Raw genomic sequence first — 25503 nt, 5'->3', positions numbered from 1 at the left:
GTCTCTTCTTTTAAGTAATAAGTGAGAAAATATGTAACAGGGCAGGAAGGAGGAAAGGAAAAGGTAGAGGGCAAATGACGTCTTTTGTGTTAGGATGTACAAGGTCATTTGAAGCAAGTGTTAAAAATGCAACCCAGACCAGCCTTGAATTTATGCCTCATCACACCGTAATTTGCAGCACCCCTCCAATTAAAGAAAACTTGAGACTCAGAAAGGAATGCTGCATTTTACAGTCCACATACCTATCATTATTAAGTGCTAGAAGCACTTAAGAGAATGAATCTTCCAGATTAACACCAGCATTTCTCAAAGCACGTTCTATAAACCCTAGTTCCACAGAATGTTAATAGATGTGTGTGCATGCATATGCACACACATGCACGCACACACATACACACAGAGTTCTGTGGTCAGGTTAGGGAAACACTGCATTATAAGCAGGTTTCTTACAGGGTTTCTCAGAGACTTTAACAGGTTAAAATTCACTATCAATCTCCACAGTGTTTGTGGTGTCAACATATTTTACCTTAGAATCTTTTTTTTTCTTTTTTAAACAACTTATCTTGTGGGACTAGTGGTCATCAGGCACAAAGTTTAGGAAGTGCTGGTATAATCCAATCTGCTCATTTTATTGAAGCAGTACAGTGTAGGGGTTATGAGCACAGACTTGAGTCACACACTGCTTCATTTTCTGACTCTGAGCAAGTTGCTTAAGCTTTCTCGGTTTTAATTTCTTTTTCTTTGAAATGAGGATAATGATAGTTATTGTTGTGAGTCTTAAATTAGTATATAAATATGCAATATTTATGTAAAGCACTTACAATAGTTCCTGACACTTAGTAATTGCTCAATAAAGGTTAAATATTATTATTTTATCCACAAGGAAAATAAAACCTAAGGTCATGCAGCATGTCAGTATCAGCCCAGGCCTCCTGACTCCCTGTCCAGTATGCATTTCTCAATCAAGGAAAATGTCTTTGGAGATTATCGAAAACTCTTTCTAAAGCACTTAAATATTGCACCACAAAACCACAAAATGATGTTTAAAAGACAACCCTAACTAAAATAAATCCCAATGGTTTCTAGGAGTAATATATTCATTGGGGTTTCCCAAGTACAAAGTTATGTCAAAGGAGGAAGTTCTGGTGGTGAGGAAAACAATTCCAATCCCTATAAAATAGTGGCCACAGTATCAGACCACTGCTACCAGGGCTTCCTTGGTAGGCTTTCTCTCTTAACTGTACTGCCAAGAGCCTTGGTACTCAGGATGCTCAGGAAAATACTCCTCTTTGAGACGGGCTGATCTTTGAGACCCTTGAGGACTAATACATATACTAAAGCCTCTACCATTGGTGTTTGGCTCTGATGGAAAAAGAAGGGAATACATAGTCATGGAACACTTAATTTGTGTCAGTCCCTTATCATACCATATCTTAATCTTCATCATACTCCCAAGTTGTAGATATTACCTCCATTTTACAAAGGAGTAAACTGAGACCCAGATCTTTTGAGCGATTTGCCCAAGAGCTCATAGTTAAGAAATAATACATCTGGAATTCAAACCTGGCTCTGTCCATGTTTTTTCCCCACTACATGATACTACTTCCTTGACTGAAAGGATCAAAGCGAAGCCAACTGGATTTAGGTTTTTGAGAACTGAAAGAGGAGTATAACCCTTGTCTCTAGAAGTCACATTTCCTTGATAAGGAAAAACACTTTACCCAGATTCATCTTGATTTAGAACTTGCCTCTTCCTAAATGAATTTGAGGTGGTTTATAATAAAACATAAATCTACAATCATGCTATCAGAACAGAAAATCAAAGCCATGAAAAAGGAGGAGGAAGCAATAATGCTAAATACAAGGGCTAATGTAGTTAATATGATGGAACACTAAATTTAGTTCTCAGTTTCCTGGAAGTCAAGCCAAAAATTATCTGCTTTTAGGAAAGTTTCATATTTTTTTACATATTTATTGGAGTATAATTGCTTTACAATGGTGTGTTAGTTTCTGCTTTGTAACAAAGTGAATCAGTTATACATATACATCTGTTCCCATATCCCTTCCCTCTTGCGTCTCCCTCCCACCCACCCTCCCTATCCCACCCCTCCAGGCGGTCACAAAGCACCAAGCTGATCTTCCTGTGCTATGCGGCTGCTTCCCACTATCTATCTGCCTTACGTTTGGTAGTGTATATATGTCCATGCCTCTCTCTCGCTTTGTCACAGCTTACCCTTCCCCCTCCACATATCCTCAAGTCCATTCTCAAGTGGGTCTGTGCCTTTATTCCCGTTTTACCCCTAGGTTCTTCATGACATTGTTTTTTTCTTAAATTCCATATATATGTGTTAGCATACGGTATTTGTCTTTCTCTTTCTGACTTACTTCACTCTGTATGACAGACTCTAGGTCTATTCACCTCATTACAAATAGCTCAATTTCGCTTCTTTTTATGGCTGAGTAATATTCCATTGTATATATGTGCCACATCTTCTTTATCCATTCATCCGATGATGGACACTTAGGTTGTTTCCATCTCCGGGCTATTGTGAATAGAGCTGCAATGAACATTTTGGTACATGTCTCTTTCTGAATTATGGTTTTCTCAGGGTATGTGCCTAGTAGTGGGATTGCTGGGTCATATGGTAGTTCTATTTGTAGTTTTTTTTAAGGAACCTCCATACATTTCTCCAAAGAAGTTATATAAATGGCCAATAAGGGGGAATTCCCTGGTGGTCCAGTGGTTAGGATTCCATGCTTCCACTGCAGGGGGTATGGGTTTGATCTTTGGTTGGGCAACTAAGATCCCACATAGCTGCAAGGCACAGCCAAAACAAAAAACAAAAATTAAAAAAGTTGTCGGACGGGCCTCCCTGGTGGAGCAAGTGGTTAAGAGTCCGCCTGCCGATGCAGGGGATACGGGCTCGTGCCCCGGTCTGGGAGGATCCCATATGCCGCGGAGCGGCTGGGCCCGTGAGCCATGGCCGCTGGGCCTGCGCATCCGGAGCCTGTGCTCCGCAACGGGAGAGGCCACAACAGTGAGAGGCCCACATACCGCAAAAAGAAAAAAAAAAAAAAAAAAAAAAAGTTGTCGGACTTCCCTGGTGGTCCAGTGGTTAAGAATCCACCTCCCAATGCAGGGGATGTGGGTTCAATCCCTGGTAAGGGAACTAAGATCCCACATGCTGCAGGGCAACTAAGCCCATGTGCTGCAACTACTGAGCCCTTGTGCCACCACTAGAGAGAAGCCTGTGCCACAACGAAGATCCCACGTGCCACAACAAAGACCCCACACACCCAAAAATAAAAAAATTTAAAAATTAAAAAGTTGTCTATAAATGGCCAATAACCACATGAAAAGATGCTCAACATCACTAATCATTAGGGAAATGGAAATCAAAACTATAATGAGATACCTCCCCACATCCATTAGGATGGGTACTATCAAAAAAAAAGAAAAGAATAGAAAAAAAAACACATCTTAGTGGAGATGTGGAGAAACTGGAACCCTTGTACATTGCTGGTGGGAAAGTAAAATGGTACAGCCACTATGGCAGTTCCTCAAAATATTAAAAATACAATTACCATATGATCTAGCATTCCACTTCTGGGTATATGCCCAGAAGAAGTGGAATCAGGGACTCAAATAGACATTTGTACACCCATGTTCATACCAGTATTATTCACAATAGTACAATCATGGAAGCAACCTAAGTGCCCATCGATGGATGACTGAATGCTACAATGTAGTATAAACATACAGTGGAATATTATTTAGCCTTAAAAAGGAAGGAAATTCTGACATATGCTACAACATGGATAAACCTTGAGGACATTATGGTGATTGAAATGAGCCAGTCACAAAAAGACAAATAGTGCACATTTCTGCTTATATGAAGTAGATACTTAGAGTAGTCAAAATCTAGAGAGAGAAAGTAGAATTGTGGTTGCCAGGGGCTGGGAGGAGGGGTTATTGTTTAATTGGTATAGGGTTTCAGTTTTACAAGATTAAAAGTTATGAAGATGAATGGTTGTGATGGTTGCACAACATTATGAATGTACTTAATACCACAGAAGTGTACAATTAAAAATGACTAAGATGGAAAATTTTAAGTTATGACATTTTACCTCAATAATTTTTTAATTAACTGATAATAAATGTAATGATTTATTTCTGGACTCTCAAAAAAGAAAAAAAAAGCACTGAAATTGAGACTGTGATTAAAAATCCTGCAACAAACAAAAGCCCACGACCAGATGTCTTCACAGTCTAAATATATCAAACATTTAGAGAAGAGCTAACACCTATCCTTCTCAAACCATTCCAAAATATAGCAGAGGGAGCAACACTCCCAAACTCATTATACGAGGCCACCATCACCCAGATACGAAAACCAGAAAAAGATGTCACAAAAAAGAAAACTACAGGCCAATATCACTGAAGAACACAGATGCAAAAATCCTCAACAAAATACTAGCAAACAGAATCCAACAGCACATTAAAAGGATAATACACCATGATCAAGTGGAGGTTATCCCAGGAATGCAAAGATTCTTCAATATATACAAATCAAACAATGTGATAAATCATATTAATGAATTGAAAGAGAAAAATGATAGAATCATCTCAATAAATGCAGAAAAAGCATTCAACAAAATTCAACACCAATATATGATAAAAACCCTCCAGAAAGTAGGCACAGAGGGAACTTAACTCAACATAATAAAGACCATATATGACACACCCACAGCCAACATTATTCTCAATGGTGAAAAATTGAAACCATTTCCACTAAGGTCAGGAACAAGACAAGGTTGCCCACTCTCACTGATATTATTTAACATCATTTTGGAAGTTGTAACCACAGTAATCAAAGAAGAAAAAGAAATAAAAGGAATCCAAATTGGAAAAGAAGAGGTAAAGCTGTCACTGTTTGCAGATGACATGATAACATACAAAGGGAATCCTAAAGGTGCTACAAGAAAACTACTAGAGCTAATCAATGAATTTGGTAAAGTAGCAGGATACAAAATTAATAAACAGAAATCTCTTGCATTCCTACACACTAATGATGAAAAATCTGAAAGAGAAATTCAGGAAACACTTCCATTTACCACTGCAACAAAAAGAATAAAATACCTAGGAATAAACCTACCTAAGGAGACAAAAGACCTATATGCAGAAAACTATAAGACACTGATGAAAGAAATTAAAGATGATACAAACAGATGGAGAGATATATCATGTTCTTGGATTGGAAGAATCAACATTGTGAAAATGACTCTACTACCCAAAGCAATCTACAGATTCAAAGCAATCACTATCAAACTACCAATGTCATTTTTCTGAGAACTAGAAATGATTTCACAATTTGTATTGAAACAAAAAAGATCCCAAATAACCAAAGCAGTCTTGAGAAAGAAGAACGGAGCTGGAGGAATCAGGCTCCCAGACTTCAGACTATACTACAAAGCTACAGTGATCAAGACAGTATGGTACTGCCACAAAGACAGAAATATAGATGAATTGAACAGGATAGAAAGCGCAAAGATAGAAGACGGCATAAGAGTAAGATGCGGAGATCACCTTCCTCCCCACAGATACATCAGAAATACATCTACACGTGGAACAACTCCTACAGAACACCCACTGAACGCTGGCAGAAGACCTCAGACCTCCCAAAAGGCAAGAAACTCCCCACGTACCTGGGTAGGTCAAAAGAAAAAAAGAATAAACAGAGATAAAAGAATAGGGATGGGACCTGCACCAGTGGGAGGGAGCTGTGAAGGAGTAAAGGTTTCCACACACTAGAAGCCCCTTCATCGGCAGAGACTGTGGGTGGCGGGGGGGAAACTTCGGAGCTGTGGAGGAGAGCACAGCAACAAGGGTGCAGAGGGCAAAGCGGAGAGATTCCCACACAGAGGATCGGTGCCGACCACCACCACTCACCAGCCCGAGAGGCTTGTCTGCTCACCTGCCAGGGTGGGGGCGCGGGCTGCGAGCTGAGGCTTGGGCTTCTGTCAGATCGCAGGAAGAGGACTGGTGGCGTGAACATAGCCTGAAGGAGTCAGTGCATCACTGCTAGCCAGGAGGGAGTCTGGGAAAAAGTCTGGAACAGCCTAAGAAGAAAGAGAGTTTTTCTTCCCTCTTTGTTTCCTAGTGCACGAGGAGAGGGGATTAAGAGTGCTGCTTAAAGGAGCTCCAAGACTGGCATGAGCCATGGCTGTCAGCGCAGAGCCCAGAGACAGGCATGAGATGCAAAGGCAACTTCTGCCACCACCAAGAATCCTGTGTGTGAGCACAGGTCACTATCCACACATCCCCTACCAGGAGGCTGTGCAGCCCACCACTGCCAGGGTCCCGTGATCCAGGGACAACTTCCACAGGAGAACGCAAGGCACACCACAAGCTAGTGCAACGTCATGCCGGCCTCTGCTGCCGCAGGCTCAACCCCCACTCCGTGCCCCTCCCGCCCCCCCGCTTGAGTGAGCCAGAGCCCCCGAAACAGTGGCTACATTAACCCCGTCCTGTCTGAGTGAAGAACAGACGACCTCCGGCGACCGACATGCAGAGGCATGGCCAAATCCAAAGCTGAACCACAGGAGCTGTGCAAACAAAGAACAGAATGGGAAATTTCTCCCAGGGGCCTCAGGAGCAGCGGAATAAATCTCCACAATCAACGTGATGTACCCTGCATCGGTGGAATACATGAATACACAACGAATCATCCCAAACTGATGAAGTGGACTTTGAGAGCAAGATATATTATTTTTTCTCCTTTTCCTCTTTTTCTAAGTGTGTAGGTGTATGCTTCTGTGTGACATTTTGTCTGTATAGCTTTGCTTTCACCATTTGTCCTAGGGTTCTGTCTGTCCATTATTTTTGTTTGTTTGCTTGTTTCTTTTTTTTTTAACTTTAAAAAAAAGTTTGTCTTTATGATTATTTTTTATTTTAATAACTTTATTTGACATTATCTTTATTTTTTCTTTTCCTTCCTTCCTTCCTTCTTTCTCTTCTTTCTTCTTTCTTTCTTTCTTCCTTTCTATATTTTCTCCATTTTATTATACGCCATGTGGATGAAAGGCTCTTGGTGTTGCAGCCATGAGTCAGTGCTGTGCCTCTGAGGTGGGAGAGCCAATTTCAGGACACTGGTCCACAAGAGACCTCCCAGCTCCACATAATTCAAATGGCAAAAACCTCCCAGAGATCTCCATCTCAACACCATCACCCAGCTTCACTCAACGACCAGCAAGCTACAGTGCTGGACACCCTATGGCAAACAACTAGCAAGACAGGAACACAACCCCACCCATTAGCAGACAGGCTACCTAAAATCATAATAAGTTCACAGACACCCCAAAACACACCACCAGGCGTGGACCTGCCAACCAGAAAGACAACATCCAGCCTCATCCACCAGAACACAGGCACTAGTCCCCTCAACCAGGAAGCCTACACAACCCACTGAACCAACTTTAGCCACTGCTAACAGACAAACAAACAAACAAAAAAAACAATGGGAACTACGAACCTTCAGCCTGCAAAAAGTAGACCCCAAACACAGTAAGATAAGCAAAATGAGAAGATAAAAAAACACACAGCAGATGAAGTAGCAAGATAAAAACCCACCAGACATAACAAATGAAGAGGAAATAGGCAGTCTACCTGAAAAAGAATTCAGAATATGGATAGTAAAAGGTGATCCAAAATCTTGCAAATAGAATAGAGAAAATACAAGAAACATTTAACAAGGACCTAGAAAAACTAAAGATGAAACAAGCAACAATGAACAACACAATAAATGAAATTAAAAATACTCTAGAAGGGATCAATAGCAGAATAACTGAGGTGGAAGAACGGATAAGTGACCTGGAAGATAAAATAGTGGAAATAACTACTGCAGAGCAGAATAAAGAAAAAAGAATGAAAAGAACTGAGGACAGTCTCAGAGACCTCTAGGACAACATTAAACGTACCAATATTCAAATTATAGTGGTCCCAGAAGAAGAAGAGAAAAAGAAAGGGACTGAGAAAATACTTGAAGAGATTATAGTTGAAAACTTCCCTAATATGGGAAAGGAAATACTTAATCACGTCCAGGAAGCACAGAGAGTCCCATACAGGATAAATCCAAGGAGAAACATGCCAAGACACATAATAATCAAACTGTCAAAAATTAAATACAAAGAAAACATATTAAAGCAGCAAAGGAAAAACAACAAATAACACACAAGGGAATCCCCATAAGGTTAACAGCTGATCTTTCAGCAGAAACTCTGCAAGCCAGAAGGGAGTGGCAGAACATACTTAAAGCGATGAAGGAAAAAAACCTACAACCAAGATTACTCTACCCAGCAAGGATCCCATTCAGATTTGATGGAGAAATTAAATTCTTTACAGACAAGGAAAAGCTGAGAGTTCAGCACCACAAAACCAGCTTTACAACAAATGCTAAAGGAACTTCTCTAGGCAAGAAACACAAGAGGAGGAAAAGACCTACAATAAAAAACCAAAAACAATTAAGAAAATGGGAATAGGAACATACATATCGATAATTACCTTAAATGTAAATGGACTGAATGCTCCCACCAAAACACACACACAGGCTGAATGGATACCAAAAAAAAAGACCCATATATATGCTGTCTACAACAGACCCACTTCAGACCTAGGGACACATACACACTGAAAGTGAAGGGATGGAAAAAGACATTCCATGGAAATGGAAACCAAAAGAAAGCTGGAGTAGCAATTCTCATATCAGACAAAATAGACTTTAAAATAAAAACAAGACACAAAGAAGGACACTACATAATGATCAAGGGATCGATCCTAGAAGAAGATATAGCAATTGTAACTAATTATGCACCCAACATAGGAGCACCTCAGTACATACGGCAAATACTAACAGCCATAAAAGGGGAAATCAACAGAAACACATTCATAGTAGGGGACTTTAACACCCCACTTTCACCAATGGACAGGTCATCCAAAATGAAAATAAATAAGGAAACACAAGCTTTAAATGATACATTAAACAAGATGGACTTAATTGATATTTAAAGGACATTCCATCCAAAAACAACAGAATACACATTTTTCTCAAGTGCTCGTGGAACATTCTCCAGGATAGATCATATTTTTGGTCACAAATCAAGCCTTGGTAAATTTAAGAAAATTGAAATTGTATCAAGTATCTTTTCCGAACACAATGCTATGAGACTCAATATTAATTACAGGAAAAGATCTGTAAAAAATACAGCCACATGGAGGCTAAACAATACACTACTTAATAACGAAGTGATCACTGAAGAAATCAAAGAGGAAATCAAAAAATACATACAAACAAATGACAATGGAGACACGACGACCCAAAACCTATGGGTGCAGCAAAAGTAGTTCTAAGAGGGAAGTTCATAGCAATAAAATCCTACCTTAAGAAACAGGAAACATCTCAAATAAACAACCTAACCTTGCTCCTAACACAATTTGACAAAGAAGAACAAAAATACCCCAAAGTTAGAAGAAGGAAATCAAAAAGATTAGATCAGAAGTAAATGAAAAATAAATGAAGGAAACGATAGCAACCATCAATAAAACAAAAAGCTGGTTCGCTGAGAAGATAAACAAAATTGATAAACCGTTAGCCACACTCATCAGGAAAAAAAAGGGAGAAGATTCACATCAATAGAATTAGAAATGAAAAAGGAGAAGTAACAACTGACACTGCAGAAATACAAAAGATCATGAAATATTACTACAAGCAACTGTGCCAATAAAATGGACAATCTGGAATAAATAGACAAATTCTCAGAAATGCACAACCTGCCAAGACTGAACCAGGAAGAAATAGAAAATATGAACAGAACAATCACAAGCACTGAAAATGAGACTGATTAAAAATCTTCCAGCAAACAAAAGTCCACAACCTGATGGCTTCACAGGCATATTCTATCAAACAATTAGAGAGGAGCTAACACCTGTCCTTCTCAAACTCTTCCTAAATATAGCAGAGGGAGGAACATTCCCAAACTCATTCTACAAGGCCACCATCACCTTGATACCAAAACCAGACAAGGATGTCACAAAGAAAACTACTGGCCAATATCACTGATAAACATATATGCAAAAATCCTCAACAAAATACTAGCAAACAGAATCCACCAGCACATTAAAAGGATCATACACCATGATCAAGTGGGGTTTATTCCAGGAATGCAAGGATTCTTCAATATACAAAAATCAATCAACGTGATACACCACATTGACAAATTGAAGGAGAAAAACCATATGATCATCGCAATACATGCAGAGAAAGCTTTCGACAAAATTCAACACCCATTTATAATAAAAACTCTGAAGAAAATAGGCATAGAGGCAACTTTCCTCAACATAATAAAGGCAATATATGACAAACCCACAGCCAACATCATCCTCAATGCTGAAAAACTGAAAACATTTCCACTAAGAACAGGAAAAAGACAAGGTTGCCCACTCTCACCACTCTTATTGAACATAGTTTTGGAAGTTGTAGCCACAGCAATCAGAGAAGAAAAAGAAATAAAAGGAATGCAAATGGGAAAAGAAGAAGTAAAGCTGTCACTGTTTGCAGATGACATGATACTATACATAGAGAATAACAAAGATGCTACCAGTAAAGTACTACAGCTAATCAATGAATTTGGTAAAGTACCAGGATACAAAATTAATGCACAGAAATCTCTGACATTCCTGTATACTAATGATGAAAAATCTGAAAGTGAAATTAAGAAAACACTCCCATTTACCACTGGAACAAAAATAATAAAATATCTAGGAATAAACCTACCTAAGGAGACAAAAGACCTGTATGCAAAAAATTATAAGACACTGACAAAAGAAATTAAAGATGATACAAATAGATGGAACGATATACCATGTTCCTTGATTGGAAGAATCAATACTGTGAAAATGACTCTAACTACCCATAGCAATCTACAGATTAAATGCAATCCCTATCAAACTACCACTGGCATTTTTCACAGAACTACAACAAAAAAATTCACAATTTGTATGGAAACACAAAAGACCCCGAATAGCCCAAGCAATCTTGAGAATGAAAAATGGAGCTGGAGGAATCAGGCTCCCTGACTTCAGACTATACTACAAAGCTACAATAATGAAGACAGTATGGTACCGGCACAAAAACAGAAAGATCGATCAATGGAACAGGATAGAGAGCCCAGAGATAAACCCATACACATATGGTCACCTTATTTTTGATAAAGGAGTCAAGCATATACTGTGGAGAAAAGACAGCCTCTTCAATAAGTTGTGCAGTGAAAACTGGACAAGTACATGTAAAAGTATGAGATTAGAACACTCCCTAACACCATACACAAAAATAAACTCAAAATGGATTAAAGATCTAAATGTAAGGCCGGAAACTATCAAACTCTTAGAGGAAAACATAGGCAGAACACTCTATGACATAAATCACAGCAAGATCCTTTTGGACCCACCTCCTAGAGAAATGGAAATAAAAACAAAAATAAACAAATAGGACCTAATGAAACTTCAAAGCTTTTGCACAGCAAAGGAAACCATAAACAAGACCAAAAGACAACCCTCAGAATGGGAGGAAATGTATGCAAATGAAGCAACTGACAAAGGATTAATCTCCAAAATTTACAAGCAGCTCATGCAGCTCAATTACAAACAACCCAATCCAAAAATGGGCAGAAGACCTAAATAGACATTTCTCCAAAGAAGATATACAGTTTGCCAACAAACACATGAAAGAAGGCTCATCATCATTGATCATTAGAGAAATGCAAATCAAAACTAAAATGAGATATCAACTCACACCGGTCAGAATGGCCATGATCAAAAAATCTAGAAACAATAAATGCTGGAGAGGGTCTGGAGAAAAGTGAACCCTCCTGCACTGCTGGTGGGAATGTAAATTGATACAGTCCCTATGGAAAACAGTATGGAGTTTCCTTCAAAGACTACAAATAGAACTACCATACGACCCAGCAATCCCACTACTGGGCATATACCCTGAGAAAACCATAATTCAAAAAGAGTCATGTCCAAAAATGTTCATTGCAGCTCTATTTACAATAGCCAGGAGATGGAAGCAATCTAAATGTCCATCATCGTATGAATGGATAAAGAAGATGTGGCACATATATACAATGGAATATTTCTCAGCCATAAAAAGAAATGAAATTGAGTTATTTGTAGTGAGGTGGATGGACCTACAGTCTGTCATACAGAGTGAAGTAAGTCAGAAAGAGAAAAACAAATACCATATGCTAACACATATATATGGAATCTAAGGGAAAATAAAAAGGTCATGAAAAACCTAGGTGTAAGATGGGAATAAAGACACAGACCTACTAGAGAATGGACTTGAGGATATGGGCAGGGGGAAGGGTAAGCTGTGACAAAGTGAGAGAGTGGCATGGACATATATACACTACCAAACGTATAATAGGTAGCTAGTGGGAAGCAGCCGTATGGCACAGTGAGATCAGCTCAGTGCTTTGTGACCTCCTAGAGCAGTGCGATAGGGACATGGGAGGGAGGGAGATGCAAGAGGGAAGAGATATGGGAACATATGAATATGTATAACTGATTCACTTTGTTATAAAGCAGAAACTAACACACTTTTGTAAAGCAAATATACTCCAATAAAGATGTTAAAAATAAAGAAGATGTGGTACATATACACAATGGAATATTACTCGGCCATAAAAAGTAACATATGGGGTCATTTGTAGAGACATGGATGGACCTAGAGACTTTCATACAGAATGAAGTAAGTCAGTAAGAGAAAAACAAATATATGTGGAATCTAGAAAAATGCTACAGAAGAACTTGTCTACAAGGCAGAAACAGACACACATAGAGAACAAATATATGGACACTAACGCAAAAGTGCGGGTGGGATGAACTGGGACATTGGTATAGGTATATATACACTAATATGTATAAAATAGGTAACTAATGAGAACCTGCTGTATAGCATAGGGAACTCTACTTAATGTTCTGTGATGACCTAAACGTGAAGGAAATCCAAAAACAGAGGGGATATATGTATATGTATAGGTGATTCCCTTCACTGTACAGCAGAAACACAGCAATGTACACCAACTCTACTCCAAACATTTTTTAAAAATGGGCAGAAGACATTTCTCCAAAGAAGACAGACAAATGGCCAACAAACACATGAAAAGATGCACAACATCACTAATTATTAGAGAAATGCACATCAAAACTACAGTGAGGTATCACCTCACACTGGTTAGAATGGCCATCATCAAAAAAATTACAAACAATAAATGCTGGAGAGGGTGTGGAGAAAGGGAACCCTACACTGTTGGTGGAAATGTAAATTTGTACAGACACTATGGAGAACAGTATGGAGGTTCCTTATAAAACTAAAAATAGCAGTACCATATGACTCAACAATCCCACTCCTGGGCATATACCTGGAGAAAACCATAATTCAAAAAGATACACGCACCCAAATGTTCATTGCAGCACTATTTACAATAGCCAGGACATGGAAACAACCTAAATGCCCATCAACAGAGGAATGGATAAAGAAGATGTGGTGCATCTATACAATGGAATATTACTCAGCCATAAAAGTGAACGAAATTGCGTCATTTGTAGAGACATGGATGGTCCTAGGTACTGTCATACAGAGTGAAGTAAGTCAGAAAGAGAAAAACTAATATCGTATATTAACGCAGATATTTGGAGTCTAGAAAAACGGTATAGATTAACTTATTTGCAAAGCAGAAATAGAGACACAGACGTAGAGAATAAACATATGGATACCAAGGGGGGAATGGGGAGTGGGATGGACTGGGAGATTGGGATTGACATATATACACTACTAATGTATAAAATAGATAACTAATGAGAACAGACTGTATAGCACAGGGAACTCTACTCAGGGCTATGTGGTTACCTAAATGGGAAGGAAATCCAAGGAAGAGGAGATATATGTATACATATGGCTGAATCACTTTGCTGTACAGCCGAAACTAACACAACATTGTAAAGCAACTATTCTCCAATAAAAGAAAAAAGGATATTATTAGAGATGGGCAATTGCATGCTACAGCTAAGTAACAGAGGTGGTTTTCTGAAGGATGCACATTTGATCAACTTACTGGGCTTTGGCATAAGCCAATGGCCACCCTCCTCTTTCTGAAGCCACTCAAGAAACCATACTAAAATTAATACATTAAGTGACTCATTGGGGGAACTGATAAAATGATAGCATGGGGAAAACAATACTTTTGGAAACCTTCTCCCAAAGTAGTAGCTGAAATATGTCAGAGGTGTCTGATCTGTCCTAAGTATAACCTAGAAAAACCTATTTATACTTCTCAGAACCACTTTCCTTTGCCTCCTGGTCCCTTTGCTCTTTGTCAACTGGGTGTTATCTACCTGTCTCCCTCTCAAGGATACAAATATGTTCTGATGATGATGTGCATGTATTCCCATTTGGTGGAAGCCTTTCCTTGCAGACATGCAACTCCCCTTACAGTGGCCAAAATATTGTTGGAAAGGATTATTCTTTTTTTTAAACATCTTTATTGGAGTATAATTGCTTTACAATGGTGTGTTAGTTTCTGATTTATAACGAAGTGAATCAGTTATACATATACATATGTTCCCATATCTCTTCCCTCTTGTGTCTCCCACCCTCCCACCCTCCCTATCCCACCCCTCTAGGTGGTCACAAAGCACCGAGCTGATCTCCCTGTGCTATGCGGCTGCTTCCCACTAGCTATCTATTTTACGTTTGGTAGTGTATATATGTCCATGACAAATACCATATGCTAACACATATATATGGAATCTAAGAAAAAAAATGTCATGAAGAACCTAGGGGTAAGATGGGAATAAAGACACAGACCTACTAGAGAATGGACTTGAGGATATGGGGAGGGGAAAGGGTAAGCCGTGACAAAGTGAAAGGATTATTCTTAGTTGGGGAATTGCTCTGCAATTACATAGTGATAATGGTGTCCATTTCACTGGACAAATTCTAAATGCTGTTTGTGAAATCTGTCCTATACTACCACATTTCCACTGTGACTATCATCCTCATTCTTCTGGTCTAATGGAAAGAACAAATGACATAATCGAGACCTAACTAGCAAAAATCTCTGAGGCCTTCAGCCTTCCGTGGCCTAAATTGCTACCCATAGTTCTGGTAAACTTAATAGCTATACCCTTTCAAAAACACAAACTGTAACCATTTGAAAAAATTATTGAAAAACCCATGATTCTTGACTCAGGACTATATAAGCCCCTTCTAGTCAAGGGAGATCTTTTACATTATTGTCAAAGTCTCATTAAGGCTCTAAAAAAAATGAGCACCTGGTTGAAAACTTTTTCCACAGTGAGCTCCTGGGAGATGGAGATACAGAACACCACAATTTAAAACCAGTGGACTATGTTTATTGGAAAAAACATATTTTAAAGGACTCCTTACAACCCAGATAGAAGGGACCCTATTAGGTACTTTTAACCAACGCCCTGTGCTGCTAAACTTAAAGGCATTGATTCTTGGATTCATGTTTCCAATTTTTAAAAAAGGCTTCCCCACCTGTGTGGGCCTCTGAAACAGTTGGAGACCTAAAGCTGAAAGTGATCCAGAAGTGACTCAGATGGCACCTAATGTAGATGGCTCTCCCAAGACTTTGGACAAGGCTGGTACTCTCCATGATCCTCATTGATGAAATCCCTCAAGTTACCCTCGTTTTAATGGCCGTCATCATAGAGTTGTTACATCTCCTTCATTATGTAATAACTGATGAGGCATCAAATTGCCTTTCCTTCTTACAGACATACTTTCAAGGATTAAAAATTTTCATCAATAGGTTATGGCTAGGAATTAAAGTTTAGAGGAAATGACCCTGGCCCTTTGGTCCTTCGATTTTGACTATGAAGGACTGGAGAATTGAACTTTTGGGACTCCTCCTTGAAGTTACAGTTTTATTAATGTGCTTTACCCTATTACATACAGTGGGCATCCTCCATGAGTGGTAATTCTATCTTGCATTAACTCTGCTGGGAATAAGCCTCTGGCTCCAAGTCTTGCCCATTCGATTAATCTATTCCACTTGGGATTCTTTCACCAACCAAGATGAGGAGTTACCCTTAGTCTTCTTTATATTAAAATAGCTGACTTTTCTTGGGATAGCTCTTTTACTAGAGTTATGTTATTATCTCTCTTATTATCCACCCAGGCTCCTTATGACTGGGAAAATAATGCCTTATTCTGCATTTCCCAAAGTCTAGCCACTGGAGGAAATCTAAAAGACTATTGGATATGCCATCAGCACCCTAGATAATTCACTGAATACCCAGGATCCCCTTGCCTTGGCTATCTCCAATCTTACTCGTATCCCTCTACCATATCCTCTTCAGAATTCATCTATTCTCCAAGCATACCATGTTCATCTACTCAAATCCACAGTTCCCTTTCCTTGTTTGCCTTGTTTGGAACCAGATAAAACCCAGAATATTCCCTTAGGAACATGTGTTCCAACGAGTCCCTTTGGTTACCTGGAAACATCAGATCCAGCTTCCAAACACCCAACTTTACTTCACTGTGCAAAAACGAAACATATTCTCATGATAACCCTCATGTATTCCTACAAGGAAGGCTTCTAGGCTGCTCAAATATAACCAACCCGTGGTTGAATTTCACCTTTGACACTTCCTTTCTCTATGTTCCATCTATGTCTTTATTTGTGGTTGGAAGAGTACCACCTGTGGGATGTCCTGCCCCAACACCCTAACCCTACATTCTCAATGTGCTCTAGGACTTTTCATAGGTCCTTTGACTGTGTTAAATTCTTCAGAAATTACCAAATGGTACACACACTCTACTTTCTGCCTATGCCAAGAAACCCCTTCTGAGGGATTTCAAAGGTTCCTAAGAATTATTCAAACCATGTGGGGAGTTGGAGCCATTGATAAAATTATTCAAAATCTCTCTGCTACCATAGCAGACACAGCTAATGCCACAGCTAGAGCATTAAGTTCCCAAAAAGACTCCCTGAATTTGCTTGCTCATGTTATGTTAGATAAAAGATTTGCCTTGGATTACCTTCTTGCAGAACTTGGAGGTATCTGTGTCATCTTAAATAACACCTGTTGTACTTGGATAAATGCCTCTGGTATAGTAGAAACTCAAATTAAGATCTTAACAAAAGAAGGCCAATTGACTTCATTCTGATAGTCTTAATACTCCCCTAATGTTTGATTTGTTTAGTTGGTTACCCTCAAACATTGGATCTTGGTTCAAAACTGTTCTTCAAACTGGGTTAATACTCTTAATAATTGTTGTCAGCTTCTTTATATTGATAAAGTGCTTGCTTAAATTGATTACTTCTATACTTAGCCATTCTACTGCTCAGTTGATGTTCACACAAGTTGATATACTCGAGGCAGCACAACATCACGGTGCCTCCAATGAATTTTACAATCCATCCATTGATTCATTCACACAACCACCCTCTAAGGGACATGATGGACCTGGAGCAGGTAACCAAGCTATTCTGGCTATGTGGGAATAAGAATTGTTCCAATGATGTTTTCTTCAGGAAAAAGCATGGGCAAAAGGGGGAAATGTGAAAAGAACTATGTCAGGAATGACTAAGACATGACCTGAGGACCTCCACGTTTGCTGCCCATGCTGGACTTTTGCTGAACACTCTAAATTAAAACTGCTAAAGAGTTGCTGAGTTGCTAAAAGAATAATATTGAGAACTGGACTTTATCTGGCCTAAGAAAACATAACTTTCCCTAGTAATGAATAAGATGCATTCCATAACTCAATCTTACGTACAGAATAATTTTACCCTCCAATCCAAATTGTTGGTAAACAACTTGTATAAGCCTGCATTGACGTCCCTATTTTCCTCTAAAAACCCTGGCCATTTCCTCTAGTGGGACACTATTCTGGTTTCTTCCAGACTTTCTGTGATCCCTGAATTGCAATTCTAAGATCCCAAATAAATTTGTCCAGTCATAAGCTACTAGTTGAGGGGACCAGCATTCTAACTAGAGTCTTCCGGCTTCAAAATCCGTGCTCTTTCGATTACAACATACAGGGCTTTTACGTGCGTGTCAGTTAGCCTGGGCCACATCTATTATGATGGATAGAAAAAAATTAAGCAGAGACTAGTTGTAACTCTTCTCTGATCCTCGGCCTGATAGTAGAAATAAAACTGACAGGAGGGATGTGAAATTCGAATAGAAAGAGGCTGGAGTTGGGGAGGGAAAGAGTAGGCTCTGGAAAGAAAATAAGTAGACGAGGCTCTAACTGGGGGGTCAGCTATACACAGACACCAGCTGGCCTGGCAGTGTCACCTCTCGCGTTTTCCTTCCCGGCTGAGCAAGGCCAGGTCCACTCTGCTACACCTCCTTCCTTTCTCATAGCCCACCTTGGGGCTGGACAGATGCTTTTGCCCCCAAAACCCACATATGCATGCGGGTGAGCTGGGGTGGGGGTGATGGTGGTGGTCTGGGCAACTGCTGGGGCAGGTCAGGGGAGGAGTCAAGAAGAGAGTAGGGAAACGCTGGATAAAGGAAGTAACTCTCCGGGAGGCAATGCCAAGTGCGGTGCTCAAGAAAGGCTGTTACAACTGCAGCGAGTGTATATAAAAGGCTGGAGTAAAGGCGTGTGTGAGGTAAAGACTAGAGAGCCGGGAGGAGCTGGGGTCGGAGGGACAGGTCAGGGAGGGATCCGGCAGGCAAGCACCGGCGTGGCGTCGGCGTCACGTGAGAGGACGGTTGGCACAGGACCACCGCTCCTTCGCGCCGCAGCCACCAGCAGGCGGATCCCAAGGAGAAGAAAATTCAGATTGGATGAAAGGGGGTGTGAACCGAGGAATATCACTCGGGTCCCGCGCGGAAGAGGGCGTCAAAGAGCACCCTGAGAAGGCTTGAGGGGGCGTGCCTGGGCTCACGGCTGAGCACCGAGAGGGAGCCCACGGCTCCCAGCCTCGCCGAACTCTTCTCCTTACCTTGGGCACCGTGATATGGTCCATGACCGCGGTTCCCGCCACCCGAATGCCTCACCGCTACTCGGGCTGCTGCCGCCACCACCGTTCTACTTGCCTCCTTGCCCAACCCGGGTTCCAGCTCCCGCCCTCCCCGTACTGGATCAAGCTCTCGTCACCTGATCCTCGCGGAGGCTCCTATCACGACACTTCGCCTATGGCCGCTCCCGCCATCTTGCTTCCTGGCAAATGCCCTTTTCTTTGGGGGAGCCTGTCAAAATGCTGTTTCTTTGGCAGGGGAAACGGCTAAATATACATTCTAGCTCTCTAAGAACACTTAGTTTAAATAAAATCCAGTGATTGTGAGCTTTTTCATATTTTTTAAGTGCAAATCTACTAGGAATGTAGACAGGAGGCAAAACAGTGACATATTAGGCTCACAAATATTTCTAGGACTGCTTCCATTTTCTTAAGATTAAAAAACAACGACAGATTGTTCTAGCTCAGACTCCAGGTTGGCCGGGGAGTTCTTAAGTCCCAGACTCGAGTGCTGACACCCTTCTCACATCCCATGATGCTGTAAGGATTCTGAGCACCAGTATCATTCCACTACTATTTAATGTTAACAGCGATGCACCAGGCAGAGATAATACAGACTGCCTTGTGGTGATGACTGGTTTTCTGAAGAGTTTCCTGTGAGACCTTGAGCAAGTCACTGTAGAATATTTTTGAAATGGTTTATAAGCATATCCTCCTTTCACTCCCCTTATCCAGGGGAGCCTACTACCATCAATCTAGTTAAAGCCTGGACTATTACAGTAGCCTCATAACTTTTGTCATCACAGATGTGGGGAAAGGACCAAGGACCCACTGGACCACCTCTCAGATGAGATGAAGTTACTCAGTAGTGTTCTCTGAATCAGACTTGTGATGGCCAAAACAACAGTCTGGGAGTTGGAAAACCTGGGGTATTTTTTTGTTTTTTTTAACATCTTTATTGGAGTATAATTGCTTTACAATGTCGTGTTAGTTTCTGCTGTATAACAAAGTGAATCAGCTATATGTATACATATATACTCATATCCCCTCCCTCTTGCATCTCCCTCCCACCTTCCCTATCCCACCCCTTTAGGTGGTCACAAAGCACCGAGCTGATCTCCCTGTGCGATGCAGCTGCTTCCCACTAGCTATCTATTTTACATTTGGTAGTGTATATATGTCAATGGAGAACTTGGGTTTTACTCTCAGGTCTGCCACTAACTTTCTGTGTGACCTTGAGCAAATCATGTCACCTCTCTGGGCCTTAAATTGACCAAGGTTACAATGATGGTATTGGCCACAATTTGTAGGGTCATTTCTACCTCACTATTGTAATGTTATGGTTTGAAATATCACCTTCCCTACAAAGTGATTTTTTCTTCTTTTAGTATCCATAACATTTGCTAGTTAAACTACTTATTCATCATATTTTGCTTTTTTCCCTAGCCTAAAAGCCCTTCCCTCAATCCATGACCCGAGTATCCCTTCACTTCCACGTCTTCAGAACATACTCACTGCATGCTAAACACTCCTCTCAATTGGCTCTTTTACAATCATCCTGAACTCCAGTTGCTGCATCCAATAGCTCTTCGCAGTGTTCAATCTCCATTTGTTTTGCAGCTTTTTACACTGTTGATTCATTTTCCTTTTTGACATTCTCTCTTCCCTTGGCCTTTATTATAAAGCAGATTCATTGCCGGCATCCCTCAGTATTCCTTTTTTGCCTTCCTCCCAACTCCTCTTTGCCCTTATTTATCCATTTCCCTGGCTTCTGTCCTCATTCTTCTACTCTCTCTGTTTTCCTTCCCTTGGTAATCTTGATCTCATTCTCAAGTTATATCCTTATCCGCTGGTAGGGTACTCCCAAATTTACATCTCAAGTCCTGTGACCTTTCTCCTGTGCTCAAGTTTGGAACTTCCAACTCTCCCCTGACAGTTCCACTTTGGTGTTCCAGCTAGCACATTAAAGGCATCACGACTGAAAACAAACTCATCTTTTACAACTTCCTCCTGCCTCTTGCCCTCTCCCACTTCTGCCACCAGCTCTTTCTCAAGTTTTCTTTATCCCTAGTAATGCCACCATCATATACTCAGTTACTTAGACTTTAACCTCATGTCCATGCTGTTTGGGATAGTTAAAAGGAGTATGGACTTCAGGTTAGAATTTCGACTCTGCTATTTGCTAATGGTATATGATCCTGGACAAGTTACACAACATCTCTGAGTCTCAGTTTTCTCATCTGTAAACCAAGTCTAGTAAGGTGCTTGTGAGGATTCAAAGAAGTAACATATATCAGGTACCAGGAACATCATAAGGGCACAATGAATATTGGTGGTTACCTTCCCTTCCTCAACTCAGTTATTAAATATTTCTGTTCTCCTCTCTCTCAGATGATTACCCTGCTTCCTTGTTCACTGGTAAAATAGAAGGCATCAAAAAGGAACTTCCACATCCTCCCACAACCAAATCTAATTGCTGCTCTGCATGTGAACCCATATAATCTTCCTTCAATGAATCAACTGTTCCTGAACCTTCCTAAGGCAACTCCTCCACTTGTCCACTCAATTTCATACTCCCTCGACTACTAAATTGTCCCTTCTTTCCTTTATCATAAAACATCCCCACTTTACCAGATCATTTCCATCAGCACAAGAACGTGTTTATAATAACATGCTTCTTTCCAATTTTAAAAAACCCTTTCTTGACCCACATTCCTCTCCCCCACCTACCATTCCCTACTCCATTTCTCTATTGCACCTTATAGCAAAATTCCTCCAAAGATTTGTCTAAATTATCTACCTCCACTTTTTTTTCTCTCCTCTCATTCTCTCTTGAAAACACTCTATTCAGGTTTTACCCCCACCACTCCAACAAACTGTCCTTGTCAGTGTTACCAGTAATCTCCATATTGCAAAATCCAATGGGTAATCCTCAGACTTCTTTTATTTCAGCAGTATTTGATCACTCCCTTCCCCTTGACACGTTTTTTTCTACTTGGTTTCAGAGACACTCCTCTCTCTCCTACTTCTCTGACATCTCTTTCCCAATCTCCTTTGCTATTTCTCCCTTATCTTACCTTCTTTATATGTTGGAATGCTGTCAGGGCTCAGACCTTGGTCCTCTTCTCTATTTACACTTATTCCCTGGGTGCTGTCATCCAGTCTCATGCCCTTAAATACCATATTTGCAAAAAACTTCCAAAATTTTATCTCTATTCCTGATCCATCCTGTTAACTCTTAAACTTATATAATATCCAACAGCATACTGACATGTCTACTTGGATGTCTTAGAGGCACCTCAAACTTACCATATCCAAAGCAGAATTTTTGATTTCTACCTATCTCCTCAAATCTGCTCTTTTTATAGTATATCTCATATCAGAAATTGGCAACTCCAGTTATTTAGTACAAAAGCCTTGGAGACGTTCTCTTTCTTTCATACCCCATACTCAATTCATCATCAAATTCTATTAGCTCTTCTTTCAAAATATTCCAAATCTAACCACTTCTCACCCCTGTATTCTGACCCCAACCTCTATTTATCTAGCCTGGATTATTGTTATAGTCTAGTTTCCATGTTTTGGCCCTGGTTCCCCTAGCATCTATTCTCTACATAGCATCTTCTAGACTCTAGAATCTATAGAGACATCTCTCCTTTGCTTAAAACCTACCAGTGGCTCCCCATCTCAGAGTAAAAGCCAAATCCTTACATGGCCTATGAAGCCCTACATATGATCTAAGCCTAGTGCCTCTCTGACTATACCTTCTGTCATACTTTTCTTTCTCTGTTTATGTCATATTGATCTTCTTGTTCTTTCTCAAATATACCAGACATGCTTCTGCCTCAGGAGCACTTGCTGTTCCCTCTGCTTAGAATGCTCTCCCCCTAGAAATCCACATGTTCACTCCCTCATCTCTGTCAGGTCTCTGATCAAATGTCACAATATCAGATAATCCTTACTCGAGCACCTCATATTAAATAAAACCACCACCACTTCTTCCCCAGCATTCTCTATCTTCTTAACCTTTTTTCTTTATAGTTATCAATACCACCTGATACACTATAAATGTCTTTGTCAGTTATTTGTCTCCCCCTCTAGGATGTCAGCTTCATGAAGGCAGGGAGTTTCTGTCCACTGCTAGATCTCCAAAGTCTAGAACAGACCTGGAACACAGTAGGTACTCAATAAATATTTGTTGAATAAATGGATATTCTAAGCTATCCCAGATATTCTCCACCATTAACTTTAATTATTCCTCCTAACATTCCCTCCTTAAGGCAAGTTAGTGTCATTTCAGAGGAAATTAAGATACAGATGATGACTTGTCAAAGGTTTCAGAAGAGTCACATGTCAGATTGGACCCCCACAGGAGTAGAGAAAGCCTGGGACTAAGAGGAAAAATATGGAAGAAGAAAGTATTAGGCTTGTAAAATATTTTCTGTGAAAGGGATACTATCATCTATTATTTATTTGTTTTCTGCCATTATGATATCAACTCCATGAGGTTTTTCTCTGTGCACTGCTGTACCCCAGTGCCTGGAAAACTACTTGGCACATAGCTAATGCTTGATAAATACTTGCTGAATGACTAAATGAAAATTAATTAGTCACAGCAGAGGGCAGTTGGGGCATAACTTCACACAAGTCATCAAGACCTCCTCCACCTTGCTGCTGGGGAGAAGCCATCAGAAACAGACTCTATTTTTAGCTTCTTTCAGTTTCAGTTTATCAGTCATCTTGGGCCAACTACCAACAAACTTCTTTTGAAGACCAACTTGCCAGAAAGCACTTTTTTCATCTTTCAGATACACCTTACTTGAATCATGCAGTGCATAGGGGATATCAGTGAAGAAGTCTGGCAAGACTACATCACCCTCTTCCTACAGACTGGAATGCGCTGTGATGCAGTGATAATCACCAATTCCCCACCCTGGTTGTTAGCTTCTTATCCTAAAGGAAACTTGTTCCAATTGACCCAGGAAGAAATTCAGATCTTGCTGGTGAGAGAGGAGAGAGAGAAGTTGTTTCTTCAGGGAATCACCCTTGCAGGGACCAAATGCTTGTTGATCCGGGGCAACCTGTACACTGAGGGCAACAACACCATGGATCTCCACACCAAAGGCCAGAGTCGGGGAAGCCAGGCAGTGACAGTAGTTCAGATCGAGTCTGTATACCTTGTGTTGATGGGACACAAAGGAACAAGAAGAGGGTTTCTCAACCTCAAGGCTTTCAAGATGGCGGGTTACATCAGAGAGGCCATTCATCAACACCTGGCCCATTTCTAACTAAATAAAAAGGCACTGGTGTTTGACCTGGAATTTGAATTCAGTGTTATCTGATTCACCTTCTAGATTAACATAGTATTGAGGAAAATAAAAGGAGATCCCAGATTAGGTTTGGAGATGTGTGTGTGTGTGTGTGTGTGTGTGTGTGTGTGTGTGTGTTAGGAGAGGGGCAGATTGGGGAGTGAGTATTCAAGCACTTGTTCTTTTGCACAGTTTTTACACCTAGAACACAAACCCTCCCTTCTCAACACTTGGAGGGAAAAGTAGTGGACTGGGACGTAGAAAATCTTGGTTGTACTCCCAACTTTTTCCTGACTTACTATATTTTTCTCTGGACCTCAGTTTCCTTATCTGTACAATGAGGAGTGAACTATGTCTCTAAGGGCCCTTCAAGCTCTAGAAATCTATGATTTTGTAATAATCACATACATCCTTCAAAATCCAGCACAAGTACTACCTCCTTGAGGAAGCTTTCTCTGCCTGCCTCTACCTTAGGGCTGACCATAATTTGAATTACTAAAGCACTAACTCTCTGGGTAATTTGTTTGGACTTAATCATACTTTGTCCAACATTTCCTGTATGATTGTCCTGTGATCTTGTTTAACTTTTCATGTACACATTAGTTTTGTTTCCCAACTTTATTATAATCTCCTAAAGGGCAGGTTGTTTGTCTTCTACTTCTCTATTTCCTTCCTGGGATAACCCAGCATGGGGCTTTGCTAGGGGAGTTGACTACACACATAAAATCACTTATCAGGGAAAGAGAGATTTTCCAAAGTGAGGATTCTGCTGGGTGTGGATGATCCAGGGCGCTTGTGCCTAGATTTTATTCTTCCAATTTGTAGCTCACCTTTGGACCATTTATCTGTTCATTGTTGTCACCATCAGGGGAAACATGGGTGGGCAGAAGCTAAGAAAGAAGGTAAAAAGTTCTAACTATTCCATCTAGCTTGTTGCTAGCTACTGTGGACAAGCTGGAGTGAAAGAAGACAGGAATGACAAAGATGAGGTTGAGTAGTAAAGCATAGTGCTTATCTGACCCTACTGGCACAAGTCCCCAGGAGCAGTGATTATGGAGAACCCTCTTCTCTGTCAGTTACAGGGAACCACTTCAAACCACCCCCCCATACACACTCTCACAAGCCTTTA

General features: G+C 40.4%; 2 protein-coding genes across 2 annotated transcripts in view; one reads left to right on the top strand and one right to left on the bottom strand.

Annotated features, from left to right (window-relative positions):
- The window catches only part of MTMR8 (myotubularin related protein 8), a 197698-nt gene extending 178571 nt beyond the window's left edge, over positions 1-19127 (bottom strand). Inside the window, exon 1 of the mRNA XM_060086730.1 lies at positions 19051-19127. Coding sequence (XP_059942713.1) covers positions 19051-19074 — 24 coding nt within the window. The 5' untranslated portion in view covers positions 19075-19127. The remainder of the gene's footprint in view (positions 1-19050) is intronic.
- Positions 19128-23891: 4764 nt separating this feature from the next.
- LOC132481678 (profilin-3-like) lies at positions 23892-24353 on the top strand. Its single transcript, XM_060086513.1, has one exon. The coding sequence runs from the start codon at positions 23892-23894 to the stop codon at positions 24351-24353; it is 462 nt and encodes a 153-aa protein (XP_059942496.1).
- The last annotated feature ends 1150 nt before the right edge of the window (positions 24354-25503 follow it).

This window comes from Mesoplodon densirostris, chromosome X (genome assembly GCF_025265405.1).
Source record: "Mesoplodon densirostris isolate mMesDen1 chromosome X, mMesDen1 primary haplotype, whole genome shotgun sequence".
In the NCBI taxonomy this organism is placed as follows: domain Eukaryota; kingdom Metazoa; phylum Chordata; class Mammalia; order Artiodactyla; family Ziphiidae; genus Mesoplodon; species Mesoplodon densirostris.
This window is presented reverse-complemented; position numbering and strand designations above follow the sequence as displayed.